General features: G+C 39.1%; 2 protein-coding genes across 2 annotated transcripts; both read left to right on the forward strand.

The window, feature by feature from the left end:
- Positions 1-10,253: 10,253 nt before the first annotated feature.
- On the forward strand, positions 10,254-11,192 carry LOC103053559 (olfactory receptor 1L4-like). Its single transcript, XM_007440202.1, has one exon. The coding sequence runs from the start codon at positions 10,254-10,256 to the stop codon at positions 11,190-11,192; it is 939 nt and encodes a 312-aa protein (XP_007440264.1).
- Positions 11,193-19,109: 7,917 nt separating this feature from the next.
- LOC103053800 (olfactory receptor 1L4-like) lies at positions 19,110-20,057 on the forward strand. The gene has a single exon (XM_088137856.1). The coding sequence runs from the start codon at positions 19,110-19,112 to the stop codon at positions 20,055-20,057; it is 948 nt and encodes a 315-aa protein (XP_087993982.1).
- Positions 20,058-20,259: the final 202 nt, after the last annotated feature.

A 20,259-nucleotide genomic window follows, 5' to 3' on the forward strand; every position in this document is an offset into this window, starting at 1 on the left:
CTTTCTATTCTTTGAACACCTGCACTCAGGTTCCTCCCACTGGTTTTGGTCAATTGTTCACAGAACTTCCAAATAGCTTTAATGAGTAGAATGTTCCTTGCCCTCACTTTCACTTACACATTTATCTCTCCCACCACTCACCTGGCTCTTGCAACTAAGGTTGGCCAAACATCTAGCCTAAGGGCATGGAGGTCCTCTATCTGGATAGAGAAGCTCTACTGGAATCTTTTGTTTCAGGTTTGTTATAGTCTTGCCATTTGTTGGGCAAAATTGCCTAATACAATGTTGATTGATATGCTCTCACTTTAAATGTTTATTTCTCCAGCCAGCTTCCTCACTCTTCCAGGATCTGCTTTTCTAACCTCAGAAGTTTGATATGCCAAGTATCTAATAAGATGTGGACATGCTTCTCTCATTTCCAGATAATGACATCTTGAGCTCTCTTTCATTGATGTGGCTCAAGCTGTTTTGTAGCCTTCTTTTAAATTTTGTCATGGTGCTTGGATTGACAGTGTGAAACTGGCACGAGTCTAATCTCTAAAGTAATATCATAAGACATTCTAGAGAACTGTTCCAATTGAGAATCCTGTTTTTTGAGATTAGTAAATGTAATGTGGCTGCTAATCTCCAAAAAGACTTCACACTAACCCCACCGTACCCTTCCAAAGTCTGTACGTTATGCAGATTACTTGAGAATAGGTTCCATAATCTATGCTTCAAAGTTTGTGCATGTCTTTTGATATAATGTTTGACTATAGATTTTCATGTTTTCCTGTTCTGTAAAGATTAAATAAGAACATTGAACTGTAGTTTGGAAAAAACAAGAATACTTTGGACTTCAAGAATAACAAATAATCCAATCTAGATGAAGTAAAACCAGGCTTCTCACTGGAAGCATTGACATAATGCAAAATCAAGAGAAAATCCTGGAGAAGACTGATTCTCAGAAAAATTGCAGGCAACTGAAAAAGATACCAACAGATGAGGTGGTTAGATACTATTACTGATGGCCCAGGCATAGGTTTAAAAGAAAAGAAACAGTTACAGACAGACAGTTCTGGTGAAATGATACCCCTTGGATCACAAAGACGCAAAAGCAATTGAAGAATTGAACAACAACAACAACAACATACTCTAGGAACTTAAAAGCAAACATCATCAAGCCAACATCTATGTTATATCTATATCTATAACATATAACATATCTTGATGGATATTCTATTCCAGTAATGGTCAACCAGATGCCCAGAGGAACCCCACAAGCAGTATATGACTACAATAGCATTGTCCTTAATACATTCCCCAGCAACTGGCATTCAGATGCATACTTGGAGTAATGTCATCTGCTATATATTGGTAGGCCAGTGTACTCCCCAGCTAGAGGAAGTGGGCAGGAAGTGGTATGACTGCAGTTTATAAGAGAAATATCTCCATTTCAGGATTTCTGTGAACAGGTTCACACTGAGTATGAGTACCTAACTCTAGGACCAATTAGAGAGTCCTCTTGGTATTCTGACACTATCTAATGGCAACCCTTATTAAACTGATGGAACTCATCTTAGAGATGTCAATGGGGTCCCTTAGAGTTATGGTGCAAGGTGACTTGAAGAGTCACTTTGAGGTTAGTTTGGCAAGAGCGATTCAGGAATTTGTAGCACCTCTTACAACAGTGCGCCTATCCCAATTGGACACAAGGGCAATACATGATGCAAGTTACAAACTTGATATGATATTTATTTATCATGGAGGCACCCCATGCATATGTACATTTCAGATCTCTCAACTGTCACAACCAGATAATCAACTAACCAAGACTGGATTTGCAGTTGCATTCCAATTTGGGGGATGGATTTATTAGGATATTGCATAAAAAGATTATTGGGAATTAATGGGATTCCAAGACATCTTCGAAGACTTTGTGTTGTCCCAGGGGCATATACAATTAAAAAACCCTTTAACCTCCAGTTAAAAAAATCAAGATGGTGGACACAACTGTCCAATTCCATTTAGTATGTGAATACAGAAGGTGTATTAATTCAGGAACCAAATTAACTGTGTTCTATGAAGGTTGACAATCTCTTCACAATGGTCCCTGAGTCATTTGTGATTCAGAGCCTGTCTTGTTTTGGAAGGACTGCAAGAGGCCCCTCTGCTGAAAGCAATGGCCTGGCTGCCATTTTGTTTCTGGGCACCATACAAAGTGCTGGTTGCTTTTATTTTACTAAGAGCCTATGTAACATTGGCAAACATGCTAAGCAATTTACTTTCTTCTTAATTTACTGAATAATTGTTTTGTCATTATACATGCATATACAATAAGGGCAGAAAACATGCCCCTATTTTACTTATAATTAAAAAGAAACAGAGAAATGTATGGCACCATTAGATAGCTATTTGCCATTGAATATCAGCACTATAATCTCAGCTCTGAACCATTTGCAAAACCAGTAGGTATAGCATTCAGTAGAAAGATGATAAGTTTTATTTAGTGTTTGTCCTGTTCCAGTGCTTCTGTGCTCAGTATCTTTTCCTGGATTCCAGGATTCCAGTCCAGTAGAATCGAGACAGTCTGGGGTTATAAATATGTGTTTCTCCGTGAAAAGGGAAAGTGAATGCTGACTGTGATTCTGAAAGGTAAAGCTTTCCGATATAAGGCATATTATTTGACTGTCCAAATTTAAGCTGTAACTAAATGTATTTTCTCTCATATGGACAGTTTGAAGCTGAAAGTGTTTCTGTCAAATTCTTCTGTTTTGAAATGTTTGATAGCTTCTTCAGGCCATCAGAATCTGAGTCTGGACTCTATATCTGCCCAAAGAAAGAATAACTGGGTGCTTGGTATCGAACAGTAGCATAAACATTTTAAAACTCAATGAATAAACAAACAACACTTTTTCAAGGCTGATGTTGGTGATCTCAATGTGTTCCTGCAATACCTCAAAAGCCCCAAGATCTCCATAATTTGCTCAAACACAAAAAGTACCTTAAAATGTCCTGTGGCTGAGTAAAATTTGAGGAGAATAATTAAAAAACCTGGGAGTATTATCTCTACACATTGCCAGTATGAATCTATTACTGTATATATTTTGTTTCATTTCTCCCTGGCCTTAAGCAATTATATTCCTATCATGTAGAAGTATGAAATACTAGGTAAGCAGCTCATTTTAACTGAGAAGGTACAGTTCCCAAATAGGATGACCCCCAGGTCATGGAAGACCAAAAGTGCTTCTTCTGAGGGAATCTCAAGTTGTCCTGTTACAGTTTTCTCTTTTCCTGCATCGCTTCACTGCAATCTTTCAAATCCATGCCCCAATACTAAATTCTCATCCAGGATTTGTCTGTGATAGCCATTGTGGCCAATCATTCTCTGTTGGATTTCTTTCACCTAATCAAAAGCAGGCCAGCTTGTGAAGGAAGTCTCCCATGATGCTTGCCATGAATTCAGAAGTACTGTGAATTAATATGTTCATTTCTTCCCAGAGCAGTACAGCAATACAGCTGTTTAAAATAGGAGCAGGAGATGGTTCTGCCATTGTTAATTCATAGTCCTTCTTCAAAATGGTCAAAGTCAGTGTAGAACAGGAGTTGAGCTTTTTGTTTCCCTTAGCATGGTTTTTGACTTAGGTTCATTCACTGACCATATGTGCACATTACAGGGAATTTTTTTTTTTTTTTTTTGGTTTTGGTTTCCAGATAATAGTAATTGCATGGGTTCTGAGAATGTTTTAGTTATGTATTGCTTTAGCTTGATATGTCTTTGAGACTAATAGATATGGCCCCCCTGAAAATTCTGTTCAGAAGAACAACTAATAATATAAATGAAATGTTACACAGAGTTCTTCTATTCCTTTTTAACTTTCGGTTCCTTCATGTTTTCCTTCTTGAACAGTGAGTCAGTATTTACATTCATTAAGCAAGCTAAGTCCTCCATCTTGGGATGCTTTGCAACAAGATCCAGCCACATTTGAATTTCCTCACTGATTTTTAAGAGCCACTTGCATTTCCTTCCTGAGGTCAACATTGTATTCACCTAAAATAAAATGTTCCATGATGGAATGTTGAACATTAGCAAATGTTAATATTTGAAGAGACATTCTAGAATGATGGAACAAGTACTGTCCAATAGATAGCTCTGACTGTAACTCAAAATTAGCATGCTTCTATTGCTATATTTCTAGAGGAGGAAGGTGCCACTCTAACTGAAGCTCTAGGAGAGTGATGCTTTGGATTGTCTCCATTCCAGTTGATAAAAAATGTTTCTCAAAATTCACCTGAACATTTTGGGATGCTGAACATTTTCTAAATGTTTTCTCTATATTAAAATATTTTGAAATAGTAATGTTCTGACAGGACCATGAGGGAGACCACAGAGTGTAAAGGAAAGTAACACAGGCATTGTGTAAAAGGCTATAATTGCAGGACCATGGACAGCTCCATAGTTCTGCTAAACTGGAGAGAAATTTCCCGCCCATAGATCTGGAATTATTTTAATTATTTTTTTCCATACTATTTTTCTGCTAAAGCTATCAAGGGCTGTATACAACAGTCAAATAAAACTATAAAACAGCTATATCTCTGAATAAGCAAAGTAAAGAAAAAAAAAAGATGGCTATAATGGAACATTTCAAAGAAATTGATTTTTGCATAACAAAATATTTGGTCTTCAAGAAGAAATACAAACATTCTTTAAGAAAGCCCTTGTCCATCTCAGTAATGGGAAGAGGCTTCAAAATGTAGAGTTTTCATCTCACCAGATGCCAGAAGTTACTTTCAGCCTATGCTTCATGTCCAAGTATCATCTGACTTGGTAGCAGTGATAGAGAAAGAACAAGCCTTTTACAGAAGTCCCAGCCATTGAGTTAATCTAATAGTTTAGTTTATTATTATTGATGAGCCATTAGGCCATATCAAGATACAAACACATAAAACATAAGACATTATTAAGACCATATATTAAAAATAGGATAAGAGAAACAAATTAAAATTAAAATTAAAAAAGAAAGAAAAAAGATGCAAATCATATTTCTGTGTCACCCCTACAATTTACTCCAATCAGATCCACATATGCAGATCTCAACTGTACTGTTTTGTTCAAATAAAGGGCCATATTATATGTAATTTTTGAATTCTGACCGCAGATTAAATATGTTGTTTTAATATAAGGATCCCAATAGATCATTCGTCTAATGTGTGGTTCAAGATACTGATCCCTCTCTTTTTTATACAGTTGACATTCAAATAATATATGTGTCATGTCTTCTATCTCTGGAGCTCTGCAAATACAAGTGCGTTCAATATAAGGGACTTGGTTAAATCTTCCATATTTAACTATTGTGTCCAACTGCTCAAATCTTGCTCAAGTAAATACCTCCCTAAGATATTTGGGCATTTCTGTGTTTAAATACTTGGCAATTTGGAAGGTGCGATTATAATGGCTCATCCATTTCAGTGAGCCAGTCTTACTAAGGGTGGCTATATCTTTCTGTGTTTCTATATCCAAGAGTCTTTGTGCTGCAATCTTTTTAGCTTGTTCTCCGGAAACAGTTAGACATGAGACAGGGAGACCACAGCTCCTAACGTAATTTGTCAATTGTACTATCCAAGAAGTCTGTAATTGAGATTTTGTTTGTTCACAATTTTGAGAGTCTGTCAGTTTCCATAGCATTGATTTTGCACCAATAATTATAAGCCCTCATTTTAGACAAAGAACAAATTGTATGGATTCCCAATTCAGCTCTAATTACAGCAGCTTCTTTTATCCACACGCAGGATAGATGCTGTGATTGTGTTTGTTCTAATAGTGATATGCGTTTTGAGCCCCAAACTTCAGCACCATATATGAGCATAGGAGTAACCTTGGCCTTGTATGCTGTGATAAACTGGGGCTAAGGAGCCTGGATAGCTATGATTTATTAATTTGAGCAGTAAGTTCATATGTGTCCTTGCTCTAAGTGAGCTCCTTTGTTGATGAGGAAGCCAAGATCCAGTCTCAGAGAAGACTACCCCTAGGTAAGGGAAGGTATTAACTTGCTCTATTGTCTCACCATCTAATAGCCATCTATGGTTATGATGTCGTTTTCCAAAGACCATAATTTTTGACCTTGATTTATTAATATTAGAGAATTATTAAGACAGTAGGAGCCAAGTCTTCTTAACAACCTACACAACCCAACTTGCAAATATGATGGTAAAATATTGTCAGCGTATACCAAGGTGTTACAATACGCGTTTAACACCTGAGGCATATATACTTCAGGGTCCTTCATTAGTCCTGGTAAGTCATTAATATATAGGCTAAATAACAATGGTGCAAGTATGCATCCTTGTCTTACCCCTTTACAAGTATCAATCCTTTTTGTCATGGCTCCATTAATCCCAAACCCCACTCAGACTAGTCCTTTGATCAACACCAGCAGTCTGGGTTCCATTTTGAGGACAGTCAATTTCCTCCATAATATTTCTCTGTTTACTGTGTCAAATGCTGCACTAAGATCTATAAAGGCAGCAAACAGTTGTTTCTCCTTACTGATATATTTTGTAACTAGATGGTTCAAGACAAAGCAGTTATCAATAGTAGATCATCTCTGTCTAAAGCTGGCTTGTTCTTCTGTGAGATACGCTTTTCATCTACCCAACTCTCGACTCTACTCAGAAGGAACCTAGCATATATTTTAGCCACAATAACTATTAGGCTAATGGGCCTGTAATTGCTAGGGTCCTTTTTATTCCCTTTTTTATATATAGGAACTACTATTGCCAACTTCCACCCAGCTGGGATATGGTAGGTATTATTTATATGTGTAAATAAACCTGCCAATAGAGGGCCCCACCAGTTGGGATATTTTTTGAATAGCTTCTGGTGGCCAAAGAGGTGAGGCTTCAGTAAGTGATAAATCACTACTTGGATTCTTGTTTCTCAACAGGTTCTGATAGAACAAACAGGTAATGGTAGTAGTTTTCCCATTCCTTGGCAGAGATTGGTATATTGAATGCAAATCTCCATTCTTTCAGGATTCCAGCTACAGAATGCCAAAATATAGCCAAGTTATGACAGCTCAAGTCCAGACCAAATTGAGTTAATCTGATAGAGAAATAGATTATAGCATTCAAATCAGATGATCCAATTGTCTCCTACAACACCATTCTTTCTAGAGATTTCAGGACAATTTTAGAGCATTCTTCATGATCTTAGAATTAGCTAATGGTTTTGGTGTTATATTTCAAGAAATCAAGGGTGGTTCAGATAGTTTTATCTTCAGTTTTATCTGCCCACTCAGATAACCTGGCTCTATGCCATTTTGGACTTTATAAGTGATAACCAGCACCTTGAACTGCACATTTGGGAGCTCTTCACCCCCTATAAGGTTACAAACAGATATCTCTTCTTCCCATAACCCATCCCTTATCTATAAGCAAATCCATAAGTCATCAACTTTTCAATCCTGGTGTCAGCAAAAAGTCCATAAAGGGTTGCCAGAATTTCATAGAAACTTATCTTATTTTAACTTTGATCAAATAAATCAACTTTATATTCCTTCCTTTTACCTCTGAAAATTTTAATCTTTAGTTCGTTCAAATTTTGTCATAGGATTTGACAAGACCAAAGACACTGCCCCCTCCCTGAAATAGCCAACTCCACAACATGGACCCAACTGCAGGTCACCTCCTGATGGTATTAACAACCTGGGAGGGACCTGGATGTAAACATTTTGGAGAATCCTGTCCACTTCCTCAAAAGTCACCAGCTCAAACTCATCCCAGATCATACCAGTGCCTGATCACTCCAGGCACTTCAACCAGACTTGCCCAGTTGGAGTCCAACTCCAAGTGGATCTGCATGACTATCTGCCAGACAGATAGAATATTCCTCACAGCAGCCCTGTGGATGATCCTGTGGCCCATCCTTCCCCAACAGGAAACATGTCACCTAAACAGGGCTGCTGGATGACTATCGGCAGACACAATAAGGTTGGAGAAATATTGACATTTCACTGTTTTTATCATGAGTAATCCAGAATATGGGTTATGTTATGAGCATACCATCATATTTTAGCCAAGGAAGTGCAAAGTTATGCAGATAATAGCAAGCTTGATGGCTACTGTTTGCACAGAGGAGAAACCTTGCCTTACTGCAGGAAACTAGCCTCACAACAGGTAAGTGCTTGCCTTCATTTGAAAAAGAAAGCTATGGAAGAGGTCTGTCCTAAAGTATGCAAGAGAAAAATACTTTTTCCATGGGGGGAGTAAAGTAATTGAGAAACGCTAATGGTGGGAACATGAGTTACATGCCTATCAATTTTAAAAATGGTCCCTGTAACTATATCTCTCACAATAGTTTAAATGCAGGAATCATCAACCAAAGCTTTTTACGGTAAGAGGATAAAATGGTACATTCATCCCTACAAATCAAGTTATTCTGAAATGCAAACTGAAATAGCTGAGTGGAAAACAGGCAATATTAACACTGCAGTGCTGTGTTTGTTCTCAGTGTTTGCAACTGGGTGAAACTACTATGCAGTTTGACCCATTGGGTGTTGTTGTTATTTATTTAATTTTGCCAAAGTGGCTTTTTGTAATACTAGCCACAGATATTGATAACTCACATCTATCAGATGGGAAGAAGCAAGGCCTACTCTGGTCCGTAATGCTAATGTACTGGAGATAAGAGTTTGCTAATGTGAGACTGCACCACTACAACTGGTGACATGTACCACTGGGAAGTAGATTTCTGGAGATCCAACACAGTGCAAGAAATACTGTTTGCCCCAGTAAAGTATTATTCATTAAAAAAAAAACAGTTATGCTTGGTATCAGCCAACCTAGCCAATCTTAGATTGCTCGGTACTCCTGTTGAATAGTCTATCTTTGATTAAACAAGTTCCCTGAAGAGTGTCTTCATAACTTGTACTTCCTTTCCTTGGGGAACCACCATGAGGATGAATTATCATCATCTCATTACAACACGGGTCCTATTTATGCCATTGCCTGGTCACCTCTGCTTCAGGAAGGAAAATGCTACACTGCAAGGACTTTGTTCTTAGGTGAGTGATTATAGAATGAGAATCATCCCCACCAAAGAGATCCATTTTTAGTGATGACATCAAGGCTTCCAGTTCCAGTAGAGATATGCTATAGTGTCCAATTATATTTTATGGGCAAAGGACAATATCTCCTTAGCGCTTTATTCAGCATTTCCCCCCTTTCCTTTGTGTTTGCATCTATAACAACATATAACTCTGCACATCTTGCTTTCACGCTCTTTGAACTCAGTGTACTCTCAGCATGTTGTATCTGAATGAAACATAGGACAACGCTGTTAAAAGCTTCTTCTGTCTGTCGTTGTTGTGGTTCTATTATCCACATCCAAACTGCCTTTTGGCAAGCTGGGAGATATATACAGGGCTGGTATACAGTGAAGGTGTTGGTGAGAAAGCAGCCGGGAGAAGGAGATTTTGAATTGGAAAAGGATTGCCATCCCTTTGCTCATAGTGTGGACACAGTGAGGAAATAGCCTGGGTGAGAATCACAGAATAAGAAGGGCTACTGCTCAGTGAAAAAGAACCCAATTGGCATATAGTATGCCCCAAAAGCAGTCCTTGACTTTCAACATAGGGAGAAAAATGTGCCTAAAAAGCATGTGTTTGGCTGCTGCCAGTCAGCGTACACAGTAATAGGTGAGAGGAATAAATGTTCTGCACAGAAGAAGCAGGTTGCTCTATTCCCCCAAAATAAGCCATTTCAGCCTAAATAGTTACCACTTCATAGGAAGAAGGAACTGTGTTATTGGCAAAAGAATTCTGAAATCACTTTTTCTGTAACATCCTTAACTGATCAGTCCTATTGCCAGGAATGTTTCTTTTAATGCCTGTTCCCCTATTTGGAGAGGACTCTCTTTTTATGGGGTAACACTCATATAAATAATTTGCCATTGTACATTCTCCCATCTATCTGAAAACAAACAAAACAAGTCCTAACGTATCAATGAGGTCCTCAGTCGCTCAGAAAAAGTGAAAGAAGAGAGTTGTATGCAGACCTTGGGATCATTTGAGGTGAGTGTTTATTTTTTTTCAGTTGCTGGAATGCAAATTAAAATAAGCTATATCTCTTCTACAAGGTAAATTACTTTGAATGAAGGTATTTAACAGTTGTAAATATATTTCTTCCTCTCAAGCTAGTCTATTATCTTTGGGTCTAGTTGAAATACAGAGTAGAGAAGTAGACAAGAACTTGGTCCTAAATGCCTGAGCTGCACGATGAACAAGGAGCAGAAGAACCAAACCAACTTTGCTGGATTCATCCTCCTGGGTTTCTCCTCCTCACCAGACTCCCAAGGATTTATCTTTCCCATCTTCCTCTGTATGTACCTGCTTTGTCTGCTAGGAAATCTCTTGATAATCTTGCTGATTTTCTCCAACACCAATCTCCTCCACACTCCCATGTATTTCTTCCTCTGTCACTTGTCATTGGCTGACCTTGGATTTAGTTCTGCTGCAGTGCCTAAAATGCTATACAACTTATTGACCCAGACAAAAACAATATCCTACAATGGTTGTCTGACACAGATGTATTTCTTTGTGAGTTTTGCTGCAACAGATAACTTTCTACTGGCCTCCATGGCATATGACCGCTATGTAGCCATCTGTCGCCCTTTGCATTATGCCAGAGTCATGAGCTTCAAGCGCTGCCTTCTGTTGGCTGCTGGATCTTGGCTCATGGCTCATTCCCACTCTTTGTTATACATTCTGTTGGTATCTGATTTTACTTTCTGTTCTTTCCGAGAAATCCCTCATTTTTTCTGTGACCTCCACCCTTTATTGAAAATCTCTTGTTCTGACACCTCCGTTGTTGATAAGCTTCTTGTCAGTGAAGGTATAGCAATTGTCCTTGGGCCTCTCCTACTCATTCTCTTCTCTTACATCTTCATTGTTCTGAAGGTGGTGAAGCTTCCATCTAGGTCCAAAAAGTACAAAGCCTTCTCTACTTGCAGTGCCCACCTCACCACTGTGGCTTTGTTCTATGGCACGGTGATAGGCACCTACCTCCGCCCATCATCTTCCTATTCTGTCTCAAGGTTGAGAGTGGCATCAATATTCTACACAGTAGTCACCCCTATGCTCAATCCTTTCATCTACAGCCTGAGGAACAGTGAGATACACGCAGCCATAAAGAGATTGGCAAGGAATTGGTTTTAGCAGTATCGGCATCCCGAGCCACAGGCAAACAAATAAGCACGGCTGTTAATGCAAAGTTGCCCCATGTTCTTTAGCATTTAGAGTATTCCAGCTCTTCTGTTATTCTCATGTCTGTAAAATCATATCAAAGTGCAGGCAAGCTCCCTTTTTATATTAGCTGTTTCTCAGCATAAAAAGGTGCCTGAAGATCTGTCAATAGCATTACAAGCCACACTATTCCATGTCGTAAAATTAAACAGTTAGTACATCTCTGGCTTTTGGATAGCTCATTGCCTGAAAGAGCTTCTGTAATGGCTTTTCACACTGGTGGTTCTCTCCAGGCTACCAGAGCTGTCGCTTTCATCACAAGGCAGAGTTTTGTAAGTTGTGTTTGCTCAAAGAAAGAGACCGTAACTGGGAATATTATGGCTGAAAGGTATGAAGTAACTTACATTTATTGTTGCTTTTAAGGAACTGATTCTTTTGAAAAGCTACAGCTAGGGATCTCAATGTGCTTAAAATACTTGGTGTGTGTGTGTGTGTGTGTTCAAGTGATTATTGACTCCTGATGACTGCGGTTTTCTTGGCAACATTTTTGGAAGTACTTTGTTATTGCCTTCTTCCTAGAGAGAGTCATCAGCCCAAGGTCACCCAGCTGCCTTTGTGCCTGACTAGAGCTCACAGTGTCCTGCTTTCTAGTCTGGTGCCTTCAACCACTACACCAAAATGACCCTCAAAGCACTTCTAAAGTCCCCAAATCTCCATTACTCTCTTCTTACAAAAATTGGCTGGAAATGTCCATTTTTATTACTGGGGAAATTAGAGAGTACAAATCCCTCTCTCTAGAGAGAGAGAACTATCCTGCGGTTCCTCTATAACTTTATCAAGTTGGCTCCATTTTGCTGATTAATTTGTTTGCTTTTATCTTGCCCTTAAACAAGTTTTTTTTAGTATGGCTGTTATGCATAAGTGTGAAATTTATGCTAGGTAACGAGCTTCAGTTCTAGGTTACAGGAGTCTGACATTCATCAGAGTGAATCACCAACTCCTCTTCTGCCAGTTTTCTGTCTTCCTGAATCATAGCACTTGCTTTCCTTGCTGTCCCTCAGATCCATCTCCTGGTGCCAAAGATTTGTGGGTGAAATCACAGGAACATTTGAAGGATATCTTTGATGTGATTACCATATATTTGGAATTAAGTCCCTGGATCTAAAATTGTCTGCCTTTTTCTAACTCATATTTTTGGGCCAGTCGTTCTCTTTCAGCCCAACTTACCTCACAGGGTTGTTGTGGGGAAAAACAGGAAAGTGGAGATTATCCATGTTGTCTTGAGTTCCTGCATGAAATGTATGATATAAATCAAACAAATAAATATATTTCCTTTCTTCAGCCATACAATACATCAGTAGAGTTGTTCCAAAAACAGCAGAAGCAGTAAATCATATCATTCAAATCAATAAGTGTAATATCAGTTGATCTTATTGTTTCTGTCATAATTAATAAAGGGGTGAAGGTATTCATAAAATCTGACCAGCTCCTCTGTCTTCCTTTCTTTACATGTATAGATTTCAAATCCTATGATATGTGTGTCTGCACAAGCAGTTTAAATTGCAATTTTCCCCAACCTTGTGTCTTCTGAATGGATTGGACTTCAAGTTCCATCATCCTCAGCCAGCATAAAGATTGACTCATATGTATTCATGCCAAGCTGGATTTTATAGCATGTTTCTGTGTAGGTAAGAGAAATGGTGCCCCCCATCCCTTCTCCAAAAGAGATAACGATAATTTTGCAGATCTAGGAAATCTTCCAAATAGGCAGAAACATTGCTAGTTTTGAAAATCTTATTTGACTTCCAGACTGGATGTTTCTACTAGATGGAAAATATTAAACTACAAGAAAATGTTACACTGAGCACTTCTACTCAGTTTCAGTCTTCTATTTCTTTCCATTCTCTCTTCAGGTATTTCCAATTTTTCTTCCTGAAAAGTTAATCAGTATTTACATCCAATGAGCGTCGTCCTCATTGGGCTCCTCTGCAAAAGGAGGGAGTAATAAAGCCACTTGAATTTCACCACTGATTTCTAAGGGCAGTTCTCAGTTTCCTCCTTTTTTCGTTAACCATTTCTAGATGTTCTCTGGCTGATAGATCTTACTGTCCTGTTGTGACCACAAGGAAGCGCCTGGAAGAAGTTATGGAAGGCAGATGGATGCCTAATAGGTCAGACTTGCAGGACCCTGGACAGTTCCATATTTAGGCCCAACCCTAATTCCCAGCCTAAAGAGGGGAGGAGGACCCCAAAGCTATCTCATACTCTCCTGATAAGATATTGAAAAAAAACAAATGGCCTGTTGAATAAAGTAACTGGACTGCTTGTTTTAGAATTGGTACATATTTTCCATGTATATCATGAGTAGAAGAGACAGTAACATCTGTATACTACTAAAACTCTCATTGTGTTTATCTGTTTGTCTGTTTGTACTCTCAAGTTAGCCCAAGTGGTGCATTATACTGCAAAAGGTTTTGAATCAAGATACTTAAAATCTGCTAACTTAAAGAATGCATAAAAAATCCAGGACCCATTACTCCTGTGGAACTGAAATTTCCACGGTGTTCACACCAGTTTTATTCACAAAGTTGTGGCTGTTGCAGTGTCCCTGTGGTCACATGATTGTGATTTCTGACACTCCCTGCCAACTTCCCACAAGCAAAGTCAATGGGGAAGCTGGCAGGAAGTCGGAAGTCACTCCCACTGCCACCACCCATGGTCACTCTATCTATTTAGGTAAGTAAATATTGACTTATTATTGAAGTTCATTTCCCACTACAATTATTTTTATATTTATGATATATACCCTTCTTAGATGATCACAGGACTATCCAGCACTGAGGTAAAAAAAAAAAATTGTCAGCCTAAAATTTAATGTACATTCTGGTCACATCAGACTACACTACCTTTCTCTGAAAGGATGACCCAACAGGTCACAGGGTTGCCTAGTATAGCACCTTTTCAGATCCACATGCTTTATGAAAAAACATAAGCGTTCGTGAACTACAGCTCATTTCATCAGATGAATGGAGTGGCAAGACTGATGTGGGATTTCAAGTGGGATGATGCGGGGGGGGGGGAGGGAAAGCCAAGTGGTTATGCAGATATACAATAGATGTGAGACAGATTCCAAGTACCTTATCAATTAACAATTGCAATGTGTCAAAACCCCATCGTATTTGTTAAGACTTCCGGAGATGGCCTGAAATCTTTTGATATAGGGGATAAGGAAGAGATCATGCATGTCTCAGTCCCTGTCACCATCACCATGGCACAGGCATAGCCAGAGGAAATGAAGGCACATGCATCATGAAATCATCATTCAGATGATGCAGCTTACCTGCTGGCATCAAATGTTGTGACATCATACCATTTGTGCAATGAGCTCTTGATGTCATTATGGTTTGCTAGGCATGGTGGAGGGGAGAGGATAATGGTAGAGGTTTCTTGGGTGCCATCCAAACATTCATCAGCTACTCTCTAGTAACAAAATGGAGGATAATCACCTAGTTCTAGCAGTAACAATTAAACAGTTATCAGGATAAGAAAACTGTAGGAAGTGCCTGACTATCCAATGCCCATCTGACTAAGGTGCTAAATTGACCTGAACTCCTGGTTTTTGTCTAAGGTCCTGTCATATTCTAGAAATCCACCACTGATACTATAATCCATGGCATTTGCCAAGCATTTAGCAATGCCCAGTCATTCTACCATCAGTGGCAGCTGGTGAAGTTGATGGGGCCAATTAGGTGCCTTTTTTCATGCATTTACAACACATATCCTTTGTGCATGTCGGGAAGGGGGAGGATACGTAATTTCAAACCATCGGTGTATGCCAGTGAGAAGTCCTTAAAAATTCAAAGGGTGATAGTGAAGCATCTGCATTAACATAGTACACAGATCCTGACATCACTTGACTTCATTGCCCCTGGACTCCTTTTATCGTGGCTCAAGAAATCGTACTTATTGTACAATTATACTTCTGACACTCTGAAATGCAATATAAATATTAATTTTCACCATACTAACACCAGTTCCCATATTTCTCAAAGATAAAGTCTCTCGTATGGCACATACAATTATAAAAGTATAGACATTCCACAAGCTATAATTTTATCTTTCTGCAGTCATTCTTTGAAGATATGACTATGCAGCAGCCTCTCTTACAGCTGCTCCTAAACTTCATAGCAGGCTAATCTTCATTTCTATAGCAATTTTGCCTGGCATTCTTTCTGATGGGCAAACTTTTCTGTTGCCTTTTGATTAAAATTGACCATGTGCTGTATCATTTATTTTTCCAACAACAACATTGCCAAAGTGTTGTTTATCTTGGACAATCACTTCCTAGCTTGATAATAAAAAAACCTTACCCTGGAGGTAAGTATGCTAGAAGGTTTTGATTGGGCTTTCTGTTATAGGGGCTCAGCAGGATGGAGATTCAGGTGATGGTTATGTAAAGCTTCCCTGTTATCAGTGAAGAAACCTGCCTCTTTGCTGGATTATAGAAAGGCTATTAGAAAGAAAATCAGAAAGTGTCTACCCTAACGTACATGGTGATATATTGATTCTAAACTGGTAACATTTTAGTTGCTGGAATTCTTGTAACTGTTTCCCATTCATCTCAATAAATCTTGCTAAAGAGAACTCTGTAGAAATTGAATTCCATTTACCTGAGCTAGACCCTCCTGCTCAGCCTGAAAACAGCAAAACAAAGGGAAGGGAATAAACTTTAGAATTGCTTCTTCTTCCCAGAATTTCAGCTTGTCTGTCTATGTGGCCCAGCACTCATAATAGAAAGTTGACCAATCACAAAGAAATTGGAGAAATATCTGATGGGCTGGCTCTGATCTCAGTTACCTTCTGTCCAGGTGCTTCAATTGTTTTTTCAGGAAAAAAATGACTGATTCTTTGCCAGTCCAGCAGTTGCAGTGGGACATTTCTGCTTGCATATAAAGCAGCCAGTTTGGCCCTCCCTGTATTGAAAAAACTGGAACAAGGAAACTTAGCCTTTCCCTTCTTCTCCAACCAAGAGCTAGAGCAGTGTTTCTCAGCCTTGTTAACTTTAAGATGTGTAGACCAACATGGCTGGCTGGAGAATTCTGGGAGTTGAAGTCCACACATCTTAAAGTTGCCAAGGTTGAGAACACTGGCCTACAGTCATGATTCAGACATGAGAAAAGCAATAGAAAACTAAAAGAAGCTAGGATTAAATGGTAAGCACTGATGAAGGTTGCAGAGAAGTCTGTTTATTTTATTTATTTGTTTGTTTGTTTAATCTATTTATATAGCCACCCATCTCTCCACAGATGACTCTGGGTGGCTTACAACAAAGCTAAAAACAGTAAAATACATTAAAAATATATAAGACAAAATAAAACAGAGAATAAAAGGAAGTTAAAAACAAGGGAGCCACCCTTACTTAATAGATTTCATGCAGTAAAACATTTAATTTTATTTATTTCTCCTCTTTTCTTGGAAGGACCTGCCCTCAACAGGAGCCTGTTAGCTACCTAATAATTAGAAGCAAAATAATGGCATAGCAATGGCCAGGGAAAAAAAATGAACTGAAGTCCCAGGCTTGGATGTGATTGCATTTTCACAGTTAATATATGGAAAACTGAATTCTGAAGAACTTGCATACAAGGAGATGTTCATGAGGACCATCAGAGGTGGAAAAAGATGAATCCCACTCCTGACAATATCTTCAGTACAGGAGTGGTAAAGAGCTGTTAATATAATCCGCTTGAGCCAGTCTCAGATGCCTCTATGAAGTAGATTTTTGGAGGTCTGCCTAAAATGAACTACAGTTTTTTTCAGAAATCTGTGCTTGACTCAACTTTCATAATTTGTTATTGCTGTTGAATGTTCTAGCTTTAGTTAACAAGTTCCCCAAAGAGTCTTGTTTTTGCACCAGTGTCTCTTCCTTGGGGTGCCACAATCTAGAAATTATCCCTGCCTCCTTACCACATGTGCACATCTGCTTTGAGAAAGAAAATGCTCCCCCCTGAAGCCTGAGTCCTTGTTTGAAACTGAAGAAGTTATAAAGAATCTCTTCCCCATCAAAAGAACTGGACCTCAGTGGAGAGATCAAAGCTTTCTGCCAGAGGTACAGTATAACATTTGGTGATTTTTTTATGGACACAAGACAGTGAACTTTTTATTCAAGAGTTTTCTCTTTCTCTCTCTACATCGAAAAAGCACAGAACTGCACTTCATCCTCCCACACTATTTCTACCGCAATGCATCCTCAGCCTGTTGTATTTGAGTGAAACATAGGATCAAAGTAATTCCTTGTTCAGCCTTTCTCCCCCCTCCAATTACCTCCATCCAAACTGTCTTTTTGCAAGATGGGATAGTCTTACAGAGGTGGTATATGTAGGTGTTATGGGAGAAGGTGATTTAGCAATGAAAACATATTGTTATGGAGGGGGTTAAGTTCTTCCATTTAGACTCCTTGGCTAAATAGCACAGGAGGGAAGGGCTGATCCTCAGCCAGGGAGAAGAGGGTGTAGATGCTGAAAGTCACAATGGAACTCCTTGGCCGTCTTCAGACAGTGCTGGGAAAAATGCTTGTCAGAACATAGACAACCCCTCCATGTCCAGTCAGGGTATTGAAGACCGGGTAAGATGGATAAATGCTTTGCCTCAGTAGAAAGCACTCAGTATGATCATTTACATACTCTACTCTTACAAAGTACTTTCTACACAATGAGACCTCAGTATATTGCATCTGAATGAAACATAGGATGATGATGTTGCATGGTTCCTCTATCCGCCATTCTTGTTCAAATTATCCTCACCAAACTGCCTTTTTGCAAGCTGGGTGATATATACAGGAATGGTATATGGAGGTGTTGGTGAGAAAGCAGTCCAGAGAAAGAGGTGGAAAAGGACCATTATGGATAGAGTTCGGTTTGTACTACAGTAGCTAAATAGTGCAGGAGACAATCACAGAATCCGGAGAAAGGCTGTTGCTTAGTGGAAGAGAACTGCTTTGCATAGAGAATTCCCCAAACCCAATCCTTAGTCATCAACAAAGAGCCCCGGTGCTGCTGCAGGATGGATGAGATGAATGAGGGACCTGTGGCAGTAGACCTTGCTATGTTCCCAACGCTATCAAATGGGCCATTTCAGCCTGAGTAGTTATCACTTCACAGGAAGAAGGAACTGTCTTACTGGCAAGGAACAATGAAGTAATTTCCTTTGCAACATCCTGTATCATCACAATTAGCAATTTTATATATATATAAGCACACTCTGAAATTGATCAGCTTCCTCAGTCAGGCAAGTCCTGGTTCAGGAAGGCCACTATCCACTGCCACTTTTCATTCATTTCATGGCCAGCCATCTCTAAATTAGGCCTCCAGAGTGAATAGAAGAAATTAGGAGGTTTTTTGCCTGAGTATCCATGACTTTAGAATGGATTAACTTGAACATCATTTCCAATTTGAAATGTCATTCCTCCATACTGGAGAAGCCACATGAAACTCTTTGCTGTCTTTTTGTTTTGTTTTTAACTGTCCTAAATAATTAAGTGGCATTTGCTATTTAGCTACCTCATTCACAACAACACATACCTAGCCATAAATAAAGCATCATAACACCGACCCATTTCAGTGAGTCTAAGAGTAATTGCCATAGAACACCAAATGCCCAATATCAATCTTCTTCATTATAAGTTTCTGTTCTGTGAAGGAATTTGAAGAAATTTATGCAGGCCTTGACCATTGCCAGCAGTACACTGAAGTAAATATGCCCCCCATGCTCCATTTTTGGAATGCAAATCAAAATAATTCAGATGTCTTTCCCTTTATGTCTAGGTGAAATACAAACCAGATATGTAAATAAAAATGCATTTTTATCCATCTGGTCCATATTTTCAGCTGACTTATGGAAAAGAATCAGGAGAACCAAACCAACTTTGGTGGATTCGTCCTCCTGGGTTTTTCTTCCTCTCCAGAGTTTCAAGGACTTCTTTTTCCTGTTTTCCTTTGTATGTACCTGCTTTGTCTGCTAGGAAACCTCTTGATAATCTTGCTGATCTTCTCCAATGCCAGCCTCCTCCATGCTCCCATGTATTTCTTCCTCTGTCACTTGTCATTGGCTGATCTTGGGTTGAGTTCCACCATTATACCTAAAATGCTGCAGAACCTGCTGTCCCACACAAACTTCATATCCTTCAGTGGTTGCCTGACCCAGGTGTATTTCTTTGTAAGTTTCTGTGCAACAGAGAACTTTCTCCTGGCCTCCATGGCGTATGACCGGTATGTAGCCATCTGCCGCCCCTTGTATTATACCAGAATTATGAGCTACAAATGTTGCTTATGTTTGGCTGTTGCTTCTTGGCTCCTGGCTTACGTCCACTCTCTACTGTATGCTCTTTCAATGTATAATTTTACTTTTTGTGCTTCCCGAGAGATTCCCCATTTCTTCTGTGACCTCCATCCTTTATTGAAGCTCTCCTGCTCTGACACCGCATCTGTTGAAATGTTGCTTGTCAGTGAAGGCACTGCAGTTCTTCTTGGACCCCTTTGTCTGATTCTCTTTTCCTACCTTTTCATTCTATTCAAAGTTTTCAAAATACCATCAGGTCTCAGGAAATACAAGGCCTTCTCCACCTGCAGTTCCCATCTCACTACTGTTGCTTTGTTCTATGGGACTCTGTTAGGCATCTATATCCGTCCATCCTCCACCTATTCGGGGTCTAAGTTGAAAATTGCATCAATATTATACACAATGGTGACTCCCATGCTCAATCCTTTTGTATACAGCCTGAGGAACAGCAAGATGCATGAGGCTATGAAAAAAATAGTAAGTGGTTGGTTTCAGAAGAGGTGAGCTGTAATGAAACTGAGGTTGCTGCAAAAAAAACTACAAATCAGTTGGAAAACTGGTAAGCATAGCATTTGGAAAAAAGATGAGAAGTTTCATGTAGTGTTCGTTGTTCCAGACTGAAAATAGAAGCCCTATAAAATCACAAAAGGGCAAGATTCTCTAAGAAGGTCAACTGTTGGTTATACACACCATATATTACGTCTTT

Source organism: Python bivittatus, unplaced genomic scaffold (genome assembly GCF_059951505.1).
Source record: "Python bivittatus isolate LINGU-HERP-01145 unplaced genomic scaffold, Pbiv_v1 ctg000220_np1212, whole genome shotgun sequence".
NCBI classification, from domain to species: Eukaryota; Metazoa; Chordata; class Lepidosauria; order Squamata; family Pythonidae; genus Python; species Python bivittatus.

Excerpts from the sequence above, each read along its gene's own strand:
- LOC103053559 (XM_007440202.1), top strand. The coding sequence starts at position 10,254 with ATGAACAAGGAGCAGAAGAACCAAACCAACTTTGCTGGATTCATCCTC.
- LOC103053800 (XM_088137856.1), top strand. The coding sequence starts at position 19,110 with ATGGAAAAGAATCAGGAGAACCAAACCAACTTTGGTGGATTCGTCCTC.